We start from the raw sequence: 18,472 nt of genomic DNA, 5'->3' as shown, positions 1-18,472 counted from the left end.
AAGACTGCTTGGTTGAGTTAACTTCCTGAACTATCTACACCAAAAGAACAAATCCTTTAAAAATATGATCCTGGTTCCAAAAATATGGGGTAAAGATAAGAAGGGAGGAGGGAAAGAAGAGGAACTAGGAAAAAGATGAAAGAGTATAAAAAGTAGACCAAGCCTGGACTTAACCTCTGCTAACTCCTAATGAGCTCAGTAAAACTGCTGAGGTGGTTCAGGGAGGATTTCACAGCAGGCTGTTTGCACATCCCTGGATTTCAGACATCCACTCTTCCACTATTTATGGGCCTGACTATGTGCAGCGCTTCAGCTGCTGAACTGCGCAGTTTGATTGCAATTCTCTGTGAGGTTGTGTGACGAGAAAGAGCCCATTCTTCTTAAATATTCCACGTGGCCAGTTTTTAATCGTAAATTAGGATCATGTGCTGTGGCTTTAACAGCTTCACGTGTGGAATTTTAAAGACACTCTGAGACAATATCTGTAGATCATGTTGTTGTGTTACAAGTCAATATAGAATCAGAGCAATGTTTTAACTTCTTTTGCTGAAATAATCTACCAGTGTTAAAAAGTGACATGCCAGTTGCTCTGATGTCCGCTGATCAAACAGTGTATAAAAAGTATAAAAAGTAGACGTGTGTTTTGACAGGTTAGAACGTTAAAGCTTACCAACACTAATTGTGCCTGTCCAGTAAATAATAGAACTATTTCTGAATGAAATAAGCCTGTTGTTGGGCAGCATCTTTCATTCTTTCACTATTAAGAGTTTAAAACTAAAGACGACTTGAATAATTTTGACTCACATAATGAAAAGAGAGGTTTGTTTTACTTACCCTGAAGGCTCTGAGGACTGCTAATGGGTCATCAGTTGTGAGTCTCTGCAGGAGTGCTGGCCAGCAGCGATGAGCCATAGGCAGCAGTTCATTTTCCCTCTCACTCAGCACCTGAACGCACAACTCCAGCACGTCTAGTACCTAAAGACAAAGACGCACAACACACCTAACAATTATCTCTGTTTTGATCCTGATTATATGTGAGCTGAAACTAATTACTGAGGTCTTCATTGAGAGCCCAAACTCCTGAGCAGGCACGACTTCAGCACAGACTTATTTCTGTTTCACTCCTGGACCAGACTGAATGTTTTTCCTTGATGAGCATTACACCACTGAACAGTCATCCACACAGTTCTGACAGGATGAATTGTACCAACGCTGGCGGTCCTACCTTCACAAGAATGATTATTTTTGTTATTAGTCCAACAGTTGACTCTACGTAAAACTACTGATACAGTACCTTGAGTCGGAGCCTGAGGCTGGGATCAGACAGCAGATGAATGCAGCGCTCCATAACATCCTTAGTGATGCTGAGGTGGGAGGGAAGCTCTGCTTTCACATCAGGACTACCAGTATCTTCAACATCCTCACACTCAGTGGGAGGGACTTCTGCAATGGAGCACATGTACAGTTAGACTGCCAGTTTAGCAGTGAGGTTCAGATTTCTATGACTCTTAATTACAATGATCCATCTCCTCTACACTCTGAATCTAAAATAATCACCACTACAACCTATAGCTTATATTCCACTGGCCCTTAGACAGACCTATTACCTTGGTCTTCAGTGTTATAATCATCCTCTATTCCAATGCCCTCTGCCAGTTCTTTCTGTTTGCGGTAATTCAGCAGGAATTGGCGAATGCTGAGGTCTTCCTGGTCACTGGAGCTCTACCTGGAGCTGACAGACATACTGGTCCTGCAACAATTGGAAGGAAACCACCTCGCTAAAGGAAAAAAAAGACAACAATATCAAAATAGGTTTGATTACAATAAAATAAGTCAGTTAATCAAAATCAGTGTGACAGAGATGCTGATGTTTTTGAAAAGAGCCCATTAGTGACATTTAATTCCATATTTTTACCGTGACGGCTTGTAAAACTGCAAAAACTGCAAACACCTATAGTGCCGCTGTCTAAATATTATTATGAATATGAATTCTATAACAGAAAACGACTGAGCATTTAAACCATCACGATGTATTAAATGTTTCCAAAGATACTGATAATTTGATAACAAGAAAAGTTAGTTCTCCTCAAAATGCGCCTGACTAAAAGTGGGATCAACCAGTACATATAATATTCATCCTGCTACATTTAGAAAGTGGCAACAACAGTAAACATGAGTAACTCCACCGTGTGTCTATCCGGTCTTTAAGTGATGACGTGATCAATCCTACTTCTGGGCCCAAACTACTCTGCGTTTAATAAGGCTGTTGTGTTTTTAACATGTTTTAATGCTTTGTAACTTGTTCTATTTAATCTCAACAAGCCCCTTACAAAAAGTAAGCGATCACTGTCGGCCTCTCTCAGTTTTTATTACAACTATTCATTTTAAAGCTCAGTTTTTAAAACCTTACCATGTAACTACAGCCCAGGCAATGCAGCAGCACATTAATGACTAACCTGTATGTGGATGGATTATCTCAGTTGTTCTCTTGACTGAAGTTTGGTCCGTTTACAGCATCCTGCCATGCCACTGCATTTGTCCCTAACCATCGGGAACCCTCACCTTAACTCTTATCCAGTGGAAAAAAGTTCCCCTTCATCACTGTGTTAATGTTATGCTAACATAGCTGTTTCGCTAGTCACATAGCACATCACTATATACCAGCTAGCCAAACTTCAGTAACCCTACAAACATCACTGCTGCTTACTTTCCTGTCTTCATGTATGTCAGAAGTGATAGCAGAGCTGTGCCTTTTAATTTGTTTTAGAAATCCCTCAGTCAGAACCTGGTATATTATATTTAGACGGAAACTAGTGAGCTAACTCTCTGCTAAGACCAAAAAAGTGGACCACATCAGTCCAGCTCTGAGGTCCTTACACTGGCTGCCTGTCCGTCAGAGGATAGACTTTAAAGTTCTGATGCTGGTCTATAAAGCTCTGAATGGTTTAGGACCAAAATACATCAATGACCTCCTGACCCAGTATGAACCATCCAGATCCCTCAGGTCATCTGGATCCGGTCTTTTATCAGTTCCCAGAGTCAGAACCAGACACGGAGAAGCTGCATTCAGCTTTTATGCTCCTTATATCTGGAACAAACTCCCAGAAAGCCTCAGATCAGCTGAAACACTCAGTTTATTTAAATCCAGGTTGAAGACTCACCTGTTCTCAGCTGCATTTGAATAAAGCACCAAATCCACACTTTAAGCTTAAATTTCAAAACTTACATTTAACTACTGATTTTATCTACTGTTCTGATTTTATCTGTTTTGATTTTATATACTGTTGTTTGTTTGTTTGTTTGTTAATTAGTTAGTTAGTTTATTTGCTTGTTTTATTCAATTTTAAATCATGCTTTTTATTTGTTCTTGTTTCTAATGTCTCTGTAAAGCACTTTGAATCACCTTGTTGTTGAATTGTGCTATACAAATAAACTTGCCTTGCCTTGCCTTGCCTTGCCTTGCCTTGCCTTGCTAACTTCTAACTTCAGACAGATTTTTAACTCTCAGTGATCATTTGACTTTGGGACCTGCAGTGTAGTTTGGGTCCAGACACGCTAATGACCAGACTTAAAGACCAAATTTCGGGTCACTTTTGCTGGTCCCAAGCCCCAATAAAGAAGCTAGCTTGAAGCTTGACATAAAAAACAATAATTGCTAAGAAAAGTGTAATTTGTAGTTCTAAATATATTCTAAATGCATTTAGATCGTTTTTACTCACTTTATGTCTCTTCCACGATGTTACGTCTCTCTCCTATGTTGGTTACAATTACATAAGCACTTAGCAGGACAGTGGAAAAACCCAGGGCCACAGTGATACTGAGAATTCCACGGTGTTCACTGTCTTCAGCAACCTTACGAGGGCCGGTTGAACGGCTACAGTCTTATCATACACGTGCAGTGTTCCTACAAGCCATAAGGTTACCTTGAGTGAGGAAGATGATGATTGAATGTCCGTCTGAGTCCATAGGTTGAGGTGCAAGCACATTTCTCCCATTCTCCACAGAGGGCAGTGGCGCATAGGTGTGACGTCACTAACACTTTAAAAGATAGAGTTTGCACAGATGTACAATCAAATCTTCTTCTATTTAAACACAAGAAACAGCAGGTCTATTTGCAGTGAGATGTAATACTCCGATGAATTTTAAACACGCTATAACATTTCACACATCGTTATGAGAGGAGCGTTTCTGAGGCAACGACAAAAGGCTGGTTTTCAAGGGGATATTTCTGAATTTTCTTTTTCGCTTTCCATCTTCTCTGCATCACAGCACAACAATTGGATTAATAAACCTGCAGCTGAATAGCAGCAAAGGGATTTCAAATATTGCTTCATCGCTAATAATTTCTGGTGTTTGTATCTAGTCATTTCTAGACAGTGCAGCCACTCCACCACTAAATATTCAATTTATGTCTGCAGCAAAATTCCAGCTTTTTTTATTCATTTTTTCCCCCCCAAGCATGACTGAGTGCAGACAAATCTACATTGTGGTCATAACTGTGTTTACTGTTGTTTACTGATTTAATCCCCTTGAATACAGATGAGCCAGGATCACAGTTTTAATGAGTGCCAGGTGGGTGCAAAAATATGTTAATTCAAGGTCATGTCAAGGGGTTAAGACTCACTGTGTTTCAGGTCAGCGGAGCCACAGCTCTGACTACTGCCACCTGTGACCCACTATGTTATTACTTTAGAAGGAAGAGGTGAGGTGATAGCAATGATTAAACATCCACTTTGTTAAAAAGAGCTGAAAGTCAAATACTGGAAAGCCACGTGTACTATTGGATTTTACTTTGCTCCAAGCAGATCTAATCTATATTTCAGAGGGAAAGATCTTTGTCCCAGGCCAGCACTGCAAAATCATCTGAAGCAGTCATTTAACAGAGAACAAGCAGCAGTTAGCCACACTTTGGACAACCTCTCCACTAAGAAGCTGACCTACATTCTTAAAGCAGCCAACTTTGAATGCTAAATCCTGCTGGGTTAGAGTTGAGAGACACACAAAGAGAATTCTTCTTTATGCATATTCTACTATGACTGCAGCGACAACTAATACTGTTGTCTAATGCTATCTGGACACTTGACTCTCAGGGCAGATGTTCATAATGATGATGACAAAAATGTGGCCAATGTTTTAACACAACCTGCACTAATGATTGTGAGGAATATTGAAGCTCTAACACCACATGTGTCTCATTCTTACATAATGCATCACAAGTATTACTAGGATCAATGAAAAATAAAGCATAGCTGTGCTTTTTAACCATCTGTATTGAACATCTGGATCTCTGCACTGTGACATAAAATAGAAATCTTATGTAGTACATAAAATTTTTCCCTTTCTCCATCACAGATTATAGACATTCGAAAAACGTCAAACACTTAAAAACTGAAGACAATCTGTTTCGTCTCGTATTTTAAAAATGGCGTCAGGTGGTTGCTGTCAGTGCCTCTGTCAGTGCGCCCCAGGGTGGCTGTGGCTACAATGTAGCTTGCCATCACCAGTGTGTGAATGTGTGGATGACTGGATATGTAAAGCGCTTTGGGGTCCTTAAGGACTAGTAAAGCGCTATATAAATACAGGCCATTTACCATGCTGTGCACGTGATGAAATTGTATGTTTAATGATTTTTTTCCCTGCCATTATTCAGATTGAAGACTCGTGGAACACAAGTAATAACATGATTAAGTACTCACTCTAATGCGATTACTGAGTTCAGCAAAAGTAATGAGTTACCGTTAAAATACTGCATTAAAGACAAAGTAGTAATGCTTTAATGGCTAAAAATTATGATGCATGAACGCTTCCCGGCCAATGCAGCCTTGCAGTCTGCTGTATCATTTCTGTCAGACAACCTTCAAGTAACCCGTCTTAAATCTGACAGCCACCTTCTGCTTTTCCGACTTCATGCCGTTTCCTGCAGCACCACATGGCTTTTTGCTTTGACTCCTCAATCACTTTCAAATGAAAACAAACTGTCCCACAGAGGGAAGGACAAACTTTTAAAAAGTCCAAAATAATCCTTTCAGGGAAAACAAAACAGGAACTACTACTCATTCTAAATCTGAGTGGGACTAGCAGCGTATAAAACCAACTGTGGAGTCGACGCTGTTGTTTTAACATAAAGCACCGAGGCAATACTGTTCCTAAAATTCAGTGGGACAATTTTTCTAAAAAAAAAGGAAAATACTGTGTGGACTGAATTCCAAGCAGAAAGCTACACGACAAGAGTAAGTAATGCTTTTACCAGAAAGTACAGCACAGGAGGACTTACAACAGCCATTAAAATGCACCCACATTTGGGTTGAGCGACCTCTGCATCAAACAGAGAGCATTACTGTGGAGAGCACAGATACAGGACTTTCCACTGCAGCATTCAATTACAGCAGTGTGGTTCAGAATGCAAAAACAGCTGGTGATAGTACAAAAGAGCCGTGTAATGCAAAAAAATTGATGAGAACATACCTGTCTCTCCCCACAGTGTGTCATGACTATCAATTTGCACAGCGTGCTCATTATTCAACGCCAGCAAGCCTCTCACAACCTGCCAAAAAAGAAACTTAGATTAATGACATGCTGTTTCAGCAGAAAAAAAAAAAAAATCAAATAAACCTTTGAGAGGTTACAGTATACAAAATGCTAATCTTAAAAAACATTAACAAAAACGCGCATTCAAATAGTTGAACTTTAAAAGGGTCTTTTCTGCATGCAGGTTGACTTCACTTGGCCCAGTTATGTTATTCTAATCCAGGCCTTGGGAGCCAATTCCAGCTAACGAGGGAGCCAAACTAAACCTTGAGTCTACGTCTCACCGGGGCAGCTGAAGGCGCTGCACTGTTATCGATTGTGAATCTACATGCAATTCTGAACAGTACTTCTGGCTTTGAGTCATATTCACAGAGAACGCTGTGTGCTCATTTTTATTTTATATATCTATAGTTCCTTCTGATCTTTAAAAAAAAATAAATCAGAAATTCTTTGTGAAGGCTGTTGTGAAACCATGCAAGAAAGAAAAGGTCTTGTCTCACTATTAAAACTGGAAAAACCAGGATCCTGTGTGGCTTAAAGTATGTTTTTTGTACATCCATGTTTTCTTTCTTTTGTAGCGAGAAACAGTACAAAAAAAAAGGGCATTTATGTCTATGGATCTGGTAAAATACATGCATGTGTGTCAGTCAGACCTGTGTGTGCCCCATGCTCGAGGCTGCAATCAAAGCCTGCTGCAGAGCTTTGCTCTTCAGAGAGCAGTCCTGCTGCTGCCCCTCAGCACTCCATTCTAGCTCCAGCAGGTACTGGATAATCTCAAGGTGTCCTCGTAGGGCAGCATGGACCAGAGCACACTGGCCACTCTTATCTACATGATCAACCTGGCAAAAAGAAGATTCTTGGTTTTAATAAACAGAAACAGCAAAAACCTGTGAGGTAAATGTACCGTATGCATGGTTCAGACGCATTTTTCAAATTTAAGTAATTTTTACGCACTTTCAAAGTCCATTATCAAGCTTTTCCAGTACATTACCAAAAAAAGAATGAATGTTTCAATTTGCATTACCTCAATAAGACCATGTAAAAATTGAAACAAATCATCTTAGGTCGACTTAAAAGTCCTTTGTTCTCCTTTTGTTAAAACAGAGAAAAATGCACCACACGAAAACACTGAAAAAGGAAATGGTTGATTTATATGCATATAGTGTACAAACTCAAAACACATATTTCTCTTAAAACAGAAAGATGTGCAAATGTGAACAAATCAACTTAAAGATATTCATCTCCACTTGACAAAAAACAACAACCACACAAAACAAGAAAACTGCACAAATTAATAAGTCTTTAATCATTAATAATAATTAATAATTTTTGTGACACAAAAATAGGAGACAGATGTTTGTTATTTTAACTAGTTAAGCACACATGCCCAGAGAAATGGGGGGAAAAGGGAGGAGACCACGTTTAATCGATTATAACACGAGGTCAGAAATATAAGTGCTGACATGAGTAGTGTCCACAGAAACCTCTGAATCTCAGCTAAAAGCTCATGTAAACCATGTCTACAAACACCAAACAAAGCAAAGACACCAGACAGTTAAAAGAGCAGTTACTGCACCATGAATCTGTGGACAGGTAATATCCCTATTTTGATTTATGATTTTCTGGAGTTAAATGTGAACCAAAGCATATTTTCAAACGTGTTATATGCTATAAAATACTTTTAAAAATTAGGTGAGGGAAATAAAAAATCATTTTTTCTATGTTTGAGTCACAGTAACTTTGACATAGTAACATCTGCAGTAATATTTACAGCTCTGATGACATCTCACCAGTGTTAGCTTTATTTTGACACCAAGACTGTTTACACAGAGTTTGTAATTGCAGAGAAATACATTTATTTTGGTCATTTCATTTTGGAGCAGGAAGCTCACCCTTCTTGGTATACCCTTTAGATGAATACAGAGTTTTTAATTAAATACATATTCTTTAAATAATGTTCCCTTTTAGAAAAAGTAGGATAATTAAAAAAACAAAACATTTATTATAGCTCTGTCACGTAGAAAAAAACCTGTCTTTTTTCTGTGGTCTGTTATATAACATTAGGGGTGTTCGTGGCAATTAACTTTTTAATCGACTAAGCGGGTCAAGTAAGAAACACTTAAATATTAAGTTACATTTGAAAACTGTTTAAAAAAAAACATATCCCCATTCCACATTCCAAAATGTCATGTGACAATCTGATTGGCTTAGGAGTGATGATGTCACAAGGATGTCACAAGGATGTCACAAGGATGTCACAAGGATCCTTTGAAGTTTTTCTATAAATAGGGGTGAGAAACAGCAATTTTCAGTTCGTTTCTTCGCAGCCTTTGTGTTTGCAGCCTTCAAACGTTGACTACAGAAAAATTTGGAAACCTCTCAGAGTCATCGGATACAAACGCCAACATGTATCCAAGATTACGGCAACCGAGACAAAAAGATTTCGCCGCCTCTCCTTCCACGCGTGGCCGGCCAATTTCTCCAAATGGCCTCTTATCCATCCAAAGGGCATTACAGGAGAGTAGGAATGAAAACAACCATCTCCAGAACAAAATTCGACAAATTGAAGAAGAAAAACGTCACCTGGAGAAGAAGTGCTTACAGATGGAAGCACAAAACAAACACCTGGAAGAAACACTACAGCGCCAGCCCGACATCAACATTATTAATGAGGGCTGGGGGATCAAGTTTGCTCAAGCCAGAGAGCAGATTGTATCCCTCATCAAAGAAAACAAGAAAAAGAGCGCTGAAGTTAAAGAAATGTCCGAGCAGCTTCAAGGCAGGAAAGCGACGATTGATAAAATGGAGTGGGATCTGCAATACATGGACCAAATGAATCACCTGCTCCAAAGAAAGCTTGATGAAGCTGAAGAAAAAAATAAAGAAGTCCTCCAACAGAAGGAACAACAGGACACAAAGCAAAAAGACCTGCAGCGCGAGCTCCAAGGCATGCAGGAAAAGTACAGAATGGTGAAGGCAGAGTTGGAACAAACATTGGTCCAAAATAAAGACCTCCTTCAAGAGAAAGAGCAACAGAAAGAAAGACTGCCAGAAGAAAAGTGCATTATCAAGGACTTTGAGAGTAAAAATCAAAAGTTGCAAGGATTCTGTGATGAACTGAAGGTCAAAACAAGTGAGCTGGAGGGAGAAAAGGAAACACTAGAAAAACGATGCTCACACATGCAGAAAAAGATTGATCACATGGCCAAAAACAACTCAGAGCTCATTAAGGGGATATTGTTGGAATTCAACAACTTGAAGCGGGAAAACACAGAAATGCAGGCCCAAAAGCAAAAACAAGACAAAACGCATGAGGACCTGCAGTGTACGCTCCGCGATATCCAGAAAAGAAATGAGCAGCTAGAAGGCCTGCACAAAGAAGATCAAGTGAGAAATGCAGACCTGCAGAAGGCAAAGCTGACACAGGAGGCAACATCCAAAGACCTCAAAGAAAAGCTTGAAGAAACACAAGCAACATTAGAACAGGTGGAACAAACATGCAAGAAACTAGAGAGGCAAAACACAGAAACCATCGATGAGTTGAGAACCCTCATCCTGGACAAAAAGGCGCTCGTGGAAAAGTCCATGAAAAAGAAGAAAAGATTCTTCAGCTTTTTCCGGTAGAGGGACAATACTGCTTCTTCAACTGATGTAGCCTCGTCTTGCTCCACCTCTGTTCACCCCCCCAACCAGTCCCGGCAGTTGACTGCCCCCTCCTGAGCCTGGTTCTGCCGGAGGTTTCTGCCCGTTTAAAGGCAGTTTTTCCTCCCCACTGTCGCCTAGTGCTTGCTCAGAGGGGATTGTTGGGGGTTTCTCTCCTCTACCTTGTTTCGTTATTTACTTGTTAACTTTTTGCTCTTACCTCATTTAACCTTGTTTCGTTATTTACTTGTTAACTTTTTGCTCTTACCTCATTTAACCTTGTTTCGTTATTTACTTGTTAACTTTTTGCTCTTACCTCATTTAACCTTGTTTCGTTATTTACTTGTTAACTTTTTACTCTTACCTCATTTAACCTTGTTTCGTTATTTACTTGTTAACTTTTTGCTCTTACTTCATTTAACCTTGTTTCGTTATTTACTTGTTAACTTTTTGCTCTTACTTCATTTAACCTTGTTTCGTTATTTACTTGTTAACTTTTTGCTCTTACTTCATTTAACCTTGTTTCGTTATTTACTTGTTAACTTTTTGCTCTTACCTCATTTAACCTTGTTTCGTTATTTACTTGTTAACTTTTTGCTCTTACCTCATTTAACCTTGTTTCGTTATTTACTTGTTAACTTTTTGCTCTTACTTCATTTAACCTTGTTTCGTTATTTACTTGTTAACTTTTTGCTCTTACCTCATTTAACCTTGTTTCGTTATTTACTTGTTAACTTTTTGCTCTTACTTCATTTAACCTTGTTTCGTTATTTACTTGCTTGTTTAACTTTTTTTTCAACTTATCTAACAAAATAAAACAGTTGAATTTATCCTTTGAGTATTGTTCATCTAATCTTTACAGAGTTTTTCCAAAACACTTTCAAACATTCAGATCTGTCTTTCATTTTCTTCTTGAAACCTCATGAACGGTGAACTAAAAACTCTGGAACATGGTTTGAAACACTGAAATTGTTTCAGCTGAAACTGGCAAAGTCATACGTGCCTGTGTGAGTGTCACAGGTGATATGGTGTCATTAGTCCGGTCATCATGTTTAGGCTCATTCACTCCAGAATTATTTAGGCCAAATCTTTAAACAGTGTCACTGCACACACATTTCAATCACACAAATGCAGGATTAATTCTTTGCAGTATTTTATCTGATTTATTATGAGAATGTCACGCCTGATCATTTGCACCCACAACATCAAAAATGGGGGCAAAAGAGAGGAGATCACGTTTAATCGATTATAACACGAGGTCAGAAATATAAGTGCTGACATGAGTAGTGTCCACAGAAACCTCTGAGTCTCAGCTAAAAGCTCATGTAAACCATTTCTACAAACACCAAACAAAGCAAAGACACCAGACAGTTAAAAGAGCAGTTACTGCACCATGAATCTGTGGACAGGTAATATCCATATTTTGATTTATGATTTTCTGGAGTTAAATGTGAACCAAAGCATATTTTCAAAGGTGTTATATGCTATAAAATACTTTTAAAAATTAGGTGAGGGAAATAAAAAATCTATTTTTCTATGTTTGAGTCACAGTAACTTTTAAAGTGTTTGTGCTAATAACATCATGTACAGTAAGACAGGCATGGAGAACAGCACTGACTGGGAGAGCCTTTGAACAGATGACATTCAGTTCAATTCAACATATAAGACTTTAAGAATGAACAAGCATCTAAGTAAAATCTATTTATTTAGTCTATCATCTGTGATATTATTATGTATAATTATAATGTATTGTTCACCTCTCTTAAATAAACAGGCAGCCTTAATGTATGAAATATTCATTCATTAAAACACTAAAATTTGTCTGTTGTCTCAGTGGCTGATAGTGCCCACAGGCATCAATAGCTTGAAATAGCTTGAAGCTATTTATAATTTTTATGTTTAATGGGTGGGTGCTCACGATAAACAGATTTTGAATGAAAGCCCGGGAACTTCAGTACCACAAAAAGTGGCTATTCTCTGTGCCCATATGGATCAGTCCCTCTTATTACCATTATTCCCTTAAGCCTCAAGTTGGCTAGTTAAGTATCAGACTAACGTTTAAAGCTTTTACTTGAGTGAAGTAACTCACATTACTGCTACTGCTAAGTAATGTTAGCTATGTTTACAGCATATACCATAAATCACCATGCCATAACCAACTACTGTACTATCACACTCAGTGCATTTCTCCAGCACGTTTGATAGCTAGCAAAATAATAATAATAGTTTTAAAATTAGCATGTGTTATGTACACATACTCGAAAATTATTTACTAGGACTCACCTGTCATGTGACTCAGAGTGCAAATTCCACCAGTGTCGTTTTCCATCAAACACTCATTAAAACAGCAACGTCAAGTTAGTGCACTCATCCCCAGGGGGAGGGCGGGGTCACACATTGAAACAGACTGGCACGCAGAGGTGCAAGGCAGACCAGATGGAGAAATTTTGCTTTCACACTTTGTGACTCATTCAGTTATTTGTGGTGAATGAAATATGGTTTCAACCACGTTTAAGCACCACATCTAAAATTCAAGCACTATTCAAACCTTGAAAAGACAATATTTAAATTCAAGCCTTTTTTAATGATTTCAAGCACCCATACAAACCCTGCATATGAAAAAGCCAGAAATCCAGAAAGATGGCCAAATGAAACCAAATGTCTATGATCACAAGAAAACTACATCAGTAGAGTTGTCAAGTAGTCACAATATGAAAAGTCCTCACCTTAGCCTCCTTTTTACAGAGCAGCATGACTTGTCCCAAGTGTCCTGCAGCAGCTGAGAAGCAGAGGGGGCTCATGCCGTTTTCTGAAACAACATCCACGCTGGCGCCGAACTCGAGCAGCAGTGAGACAATTTCCTGGTGACCGAGGTGACACTGGACGCAAAGCACTGGTGCGTTGTTCAGGACTTCTGTGCGGTAATTCACGTTTGCCCCTCCCAGCATCAGGAGACGGCTTACCTGATCATACAAGCAAAAAAAATAAAAAATGCAGAAAGCATTCACGTTTGAATATTTATTTCAAGGTCTTTGCAAAGAAGTGAATTTTTTATCACATGTACTTAAAGGTGAAAGAAATCTGAATTAAAAATAAATGTTATTCTCTTAAGAAGAGATGACTGTTTAACTATTTTACTCTTTATTGGCTAAATTATACACTTAAAAATGTGAACTACCACCCATGTTTGAGCAGCAGAATTGTTTCCATTACTCATTTTATGGCTCATACAGAGATCAAACTTCTTATTCTCATCTTCAGCTTTTTCAGACGGCAAATGAAACGGCCACATTCTAGCGAATGCAATTATCAAGTGTGGTATTCGCTTTCATTACGAGTAAATCAATAATAAAGGCCTAGTCAAACAAAACCAAAGAGTGAAATGAGTGTTTGACGACAGGAGATGAAAGTGTGTGTTATTTTCTGGATCCTCTGTAGCATAATTAACCCCCCCACCCCTCCCCCAGAGGAGAGAATAAGGTCATTTTGTAAATGTCTGTTTGACTAATACTACACATTTATACAATAACTCACAAACAGACACCAGGTGATGGAACGCCCTCTGAAACAATAACACTAACGGCAAAGAAGTACGGAGGATAATTTTTCTTCGAGCCAGAATGCATCATGCTGGCAGAACAGCCTTTCCAGGAAAGGCCAAATGATTATCGCCCTTCAAAACACGACTGAAAGCAGTACACAGGAAGTTGGCTCGTGCGCGAAGCTTATTAACATTTACCTGTCAAATTATAATTGGACACATTAACAATATAAAAGGACAGCGGTTATTAATAAAACATTCTCTGCGTGGAGCAACATTCGGGGATTAAAAGTGTAACTAAAATCTAAAGAAAGTTGCAGTTATTTCTGAGATGCATTTGCTTTAAAATGACCTAACCAGTGTATATGATTATATTACTCCAATGTAACAAAAGGGTTATGAAAATGCTGAAAATTGGATACATATACTGTGTGTTTAATATATAGTGTTTAAAGGTTTCCTATATCCCCTCAAGAAGCTTATACTTTGCATTTCAACAAAAGCAACCTGTTGCATTTAGGCATTTCAGGTTATCAATAATGTGTTTTTTTCATCGTTAGCTAATAAGCCGATTGTTCTGCATTCAACAGACGCGCAGGAGCAAACCTGAAGCAAAGGCTTACCTTGACATTAGGTGTGTAGAGGTTCCTCAGGGAGGCCAGGGCTGCAGAAAGGCCGTCAGTGCTGCAGTTTATCCACAGAGCCTGAAGGACACTGGATGACACGCCTGTCTTCTTGCTCAGACCCTGCACGCACGCCGATGCATAAATGCATGAGTAAATACACAAACACACATATGTAAAAACCAGCGAATCTGAGGGGCATAAGCTGTCAATGTTGCTTTCCACATCCCACGGCTTATCCTCTGGTGAACCATTGTCACAGTGCATAAATCAAGAGAAAGTGAACACCAAGAAATTCCTGCAAGGGATGGATTTCAAATAAAGATGAATGCATAGACCACGTAGGTTCCACATCTATACCTTGAAGATGTGTGCTTTGAGTATGTGGTGTCCCAGCTCCATTGTCTGCTGCCGATTCAGTTTCCCCTCTTGGCGCGATAACATGAAAGCCATGAGAGCGTGACCGGTCCTGGGTTAGAAAACAAGGGAACAGATAGGATACTCAGTCGTCAACAGTAGGAATGATTGTTCCTCTGCTTCAAACGACATGAAAGTACTGATTCATTCTGCTGATGACGAGGAGCCTGGCACTGTCATGGAGAACTATTGTATTCTGGAGCTAGTGTGAATAAGCTAAAAATGTTTGGCAATGACCCTCTGAACAACAGGGGGGAAGAGTGTCACTGAGGCACTAATTAATGCAGAACTTCATTAAAAAGGCATGCATGATTGCGAATCCCTTTGATCTGGATAAAAATCCTCTCTAGTTGTGCCCAGGCACAAACAGAGAGGCAGTGCAGGAGGCTTTTGTCTCTCTGTGCATCTCCTGCGCCAGACTACAAGCCTTTGTTTTTTTAATGATGGAGCTGGAAGGCTGTGAATGACCAGAATACGAAGCTCAGCTCTCGTCCGTTTGGAGGCATCGCCGTGTGAGCAGAGGTGAGCAACAGGGAGGAAAAAAGTGACATCATTCAATTTATGAAGTGTGAATGACTGAAATCTCTCATTTGCGTGTGGCTCCAGCATTTCAATTAGGTAAGCACTGCAAGTACTGCTAAAAGAGATAAGCCTGCCTCGCATTGCAACATGCAATATCTGCAAAATGCATAGGTCAGTACCCCCCCTCCCTCACAAAAAGCACTATTTATTAAAACAGGGCAAATCAGTGTGAGGCTGCAAGACAACAACAAAAAAAAAGCACTGATCAGGAGTCAAAAGTTGTGCGGGTGATCTACTAACAAAGCACAAATTCATGAGCACAGACGCAGCAGTTCATTTTACCGATGACCAATGCAAGCTGCCAACAGCAGCGCAAATTAGTGGGTTGCAAACAAGCAGATGAGGGAGCGAGTAATCCACTAACAACGCTGGTGCGGCTTGTTATTTGAAATTTGACAATTATAATACGGTACCAGCACATGTGAACAATTCAGACCGGGGAGAGGCAGTGGAAGGAGAATCGATGTGTTTGATATGAGGGTGAAGTCTGCAGTCAGGCATCTGAACTCGGATGAATCCTGACAGCTCCAAAAGAGCACAGGATTTATCTGCAGAGGTGCTGCTTTATTACAAACAGCTTCACTGTATCAAAGGTGCATTCTGAGATGACCTTTTGAATGTGCTGTACGTCGCAAACAGGCCTTGTGCTAATGAATTTAGTGCTGTGATGTGTCTGTAAATGCTCACATCATCACATCACTTCACACTCAATTTTTTTTCTGCATGCCGTGTGTATTTTTTCCGAGACAAAGGAAAGACTTTGGCATGCAACAAGCTGACACCAACAAACAGGACTTCAGGGAGTCTAATGTTTCTGCAAAATCTCAAATTACATTCAGTGAAGCCTGAATGTCATTGTTGCAAGATTCGAGCATTAATCTAACATGCTTCACTTCCACAGCTGTATTCTCACATTCTCACAAATGTTATGCAATGGAGTCATTATGCAAGAGAAGACGACTCGAAGAAGTGAAACAGCCTGCTTGAAATCTGATCTATGATGTTGCAGGGCTGCGTATGCAAACTGCTGACTAAAGGGGTTTATTTACAAATGGAAGCTTTGGTGCAGTCTGCAGTGTTTATTATGGACCGATTTCTGCGCAGATATGTGAAGAAAAACACTGAATTACTGCCTCTAATACATCCAGAGCCAGCTATTCTCCCCTTCTGCAGACATATCCCACGTTAAATTCTGCTCTCCTGCATTAAAATTGAGGACCGGAAATAAGCAGGACACTGCTTTAAACATTTTAGGTAAGAACTTTGTGACAACCGACAGGATGGACACCAAATTTAGGCATGATTAAAGCTGTCAGAGACCTAAAACAACTAATTCAGAAGCACTCTGAGATGCAAAACTTCATTCACATGAAGACACGTTTATCATATTATTCTGCAGCATTAGTTGTACTTTTCTTACTGTCCTACATGCCTATTTGTGCAATTCAAGAACCTTTTCTAAATGCATTACTGAAACATACGCAAACTCTAAATGCATTACAGAAGCCTGCAAACCACATTGAGAGCTGCGAAGTTATTGCATTAGCAGAAAACTGACCTGGGGTCACAAAGGAAGTCCGTACTCTCTCCATCAGCTCTCCACACCAGCCACTCTCTGAAGGAAGGGTGACAAAACATGCGCGTCTTGTCCCTCCGTTTGATGAGAAAGCACGAGAGCAGCTCCATGCGTTGCTGAAAGTCCTCCCATTGTAGCTCCCCCTGGACGAACCCCGCGTTGATGGCGTTGAACAGCTGCTCGTCAGTCAGGGGGTGCAGCGAGGCGAGCGATACGTTGAGGATCGGCAGTGAGCGCTCAAAGGCTGAATTGGTCATGAATTTCATGTTACACTGTAACTGGTACAGTTCTGCCAGTGAAACAGGCACGACTTTGTAACTGGCACTTTTGATCACGAGGTGGCCTCTTTCAAACAGATCCAGGGTGAGTTTGAGATACAGGTAGGACCCTTGGCTGCGGGAGATCAGGTGGCTACTTAGCTTGCCGACTGTGATAGGATCGGCCTTGCCGTTCAGGCTAATATTGTTCATGATGTCCTTGCTGCCGTTGATACGATACTGGATATATGCGTTGAGGTCATTGCTGATCTCTTTGTTGTCAGAAAAGTCATCCAGGGAGATTTTGGAGAAGGGCAGGAGGCTGGTGATCTCCTATTGAAGACAAGATAAAGACAGAGCGTGACATAAAAACATACACCTGAGCTTCAATGTACTATTAAAGTGTCAATGCATGAAAAAAAGTAATTTGGTGCAGTGTTTGCATTACAGACACAGCTGTATTACTCAATACCACAGCCAATAAATAAATAATTTAATTAATTAAAAGCAAAAATATTCTTTGCATCCTGAGCTGCCATTAAGAAAAACAAAATCTGCCTGTGTACGTGTATTATCAGAAGAGTTTCTTTGAGCAGTGGGGAAGCAAGCATGCTGAGCTATCAGGCCAAAGCAGACACTTGTTACTGTTCAAAATGTGGCTGTGAGGAAAACAGGAGTGGGGAAACTGAGTATTAAGAGGCAGGGGATGGATGGGATGGTAGCTAGCGGGCAAGCAGAGGTCTGAACTAGGGCTCACATTTCAATCTGTGTCCCAGGGGTTGGAGAAATCAATGCACCTTAATCCTCCAATCCTCTGCCTGTCTGAGGCTAGAGAAACATTGCCTCTGCAAGATAACATTTTTCCTCTCCCTCATCATGAGAAGGCAGCGCAAACAGACAAACACACACAAGCACATGTATGCACACGCTCAATAAAACATACCGAACACAATCCACAAGATTGGGGGGAGGGGGTGCAAACAACACCTCAGAGATTGTCCAGATATTAGTCTAGCAGGCAAGGGCCAATATATCGAACCCTTCCTCCGAGGTGAGATGCTATTTGTCTGTTCAAAGCACAAAACAATAGCGTGACAATTTCATCTCTATGCACAACTCTGATTCTGTCTGCAAATAAGAAACATTTCATGCCTTCATATTTTCTTGTCTTAACAATGCTATCTTGATTATTCTTCCATGATTCATTTTTGCTATGCCCCGAGTTAGTCGGGCAGTAAAGCAGATAAGCTTTATTTATTCACTGAGGGTTTTTTTGCAAGAGACACCTGAGTACAAGCGACAAGTA

The 18,472-nt window shown here is 39.9% G+C and overlaps 1 protein-coding gene across 3 annotated transcripts in view; it reads right to left on the bottom strand.

Moving 5' to 3' along the window:
- The window catches only part of LOC146676691 (protein TANC1-like), a 47,483-nt gene that overhangs the window by 14,001 nt on the left and 15,010 nt on the right, over positions 1–18,472 (bottom strand). Inside the window, exons 7-16 of one of the 3 annotated variants that reach the window (XM_085400803.1) lie at positions 16,892–17,499; positions 14,695–14,803; positions 14,335–14,457; positions 12,897–13,133; positions 7,182–7,367; positions 6,466–6,544; positions 3,924–4,038; positions 1,608–1,778; positions 1,295–1,443; positions 488–975 (exon numbers count right to left, since the gene is read on the bottom strand). In XM_085400803.1, coding sequence (XP_085256929.1) covers positions 1,712–1,778; positions 3,924–4,038; positions 6,466–6,544; positions 7,182–7,367; positions 12,897–13,133; positions 14,335–14,457; positions 14,695–14,803; positions 16,892–17,499 — 1,524 coding nt within the window. In that variant the 3' untranslated portion in view covers positions 488–975; positions 1,295–1,443; positions 1,608–1,711. Of the gene's footprint in view, positions 1–487; positions 976–1,294; positions 1,444–1,607; positions 1,779–3,923; positions 4,039–4,107; positions 4,677–6,465; positions 6,545–7,181; positions 7,368–12,896; positions 13,134–14,334; positions 14,458–14,694; positions 14,804–16,891; positions 17,500–18,472 lie in introns of those variants that run through there. The other 2 variants (XM_085400800.1, XM_085400802.1) reach the window with 2 other exon arrangements.

Source organism: Rhamphochromis longiceps, linkage group LG3 (genome assembly GCF_057381845.1).
Source record: "Rhamphochromis longiceps isolate RC_006_pf linkage group LG3, R_longiceps_female_GT1.1, whole genome shotgun sequence".
In the NCBI taxonomy this organism is placed as follows: Eukaryota; Metazoa; Chordata; class Actinopteri; order Cichliformes; family Cichlidae; genus Rhamphochromis; species Rhamphochromis longiceps.
Note: the sequence above shows the minus strand (reverse complement) of the source record. Positions and strands in the feature narration are given on the sequence as shown.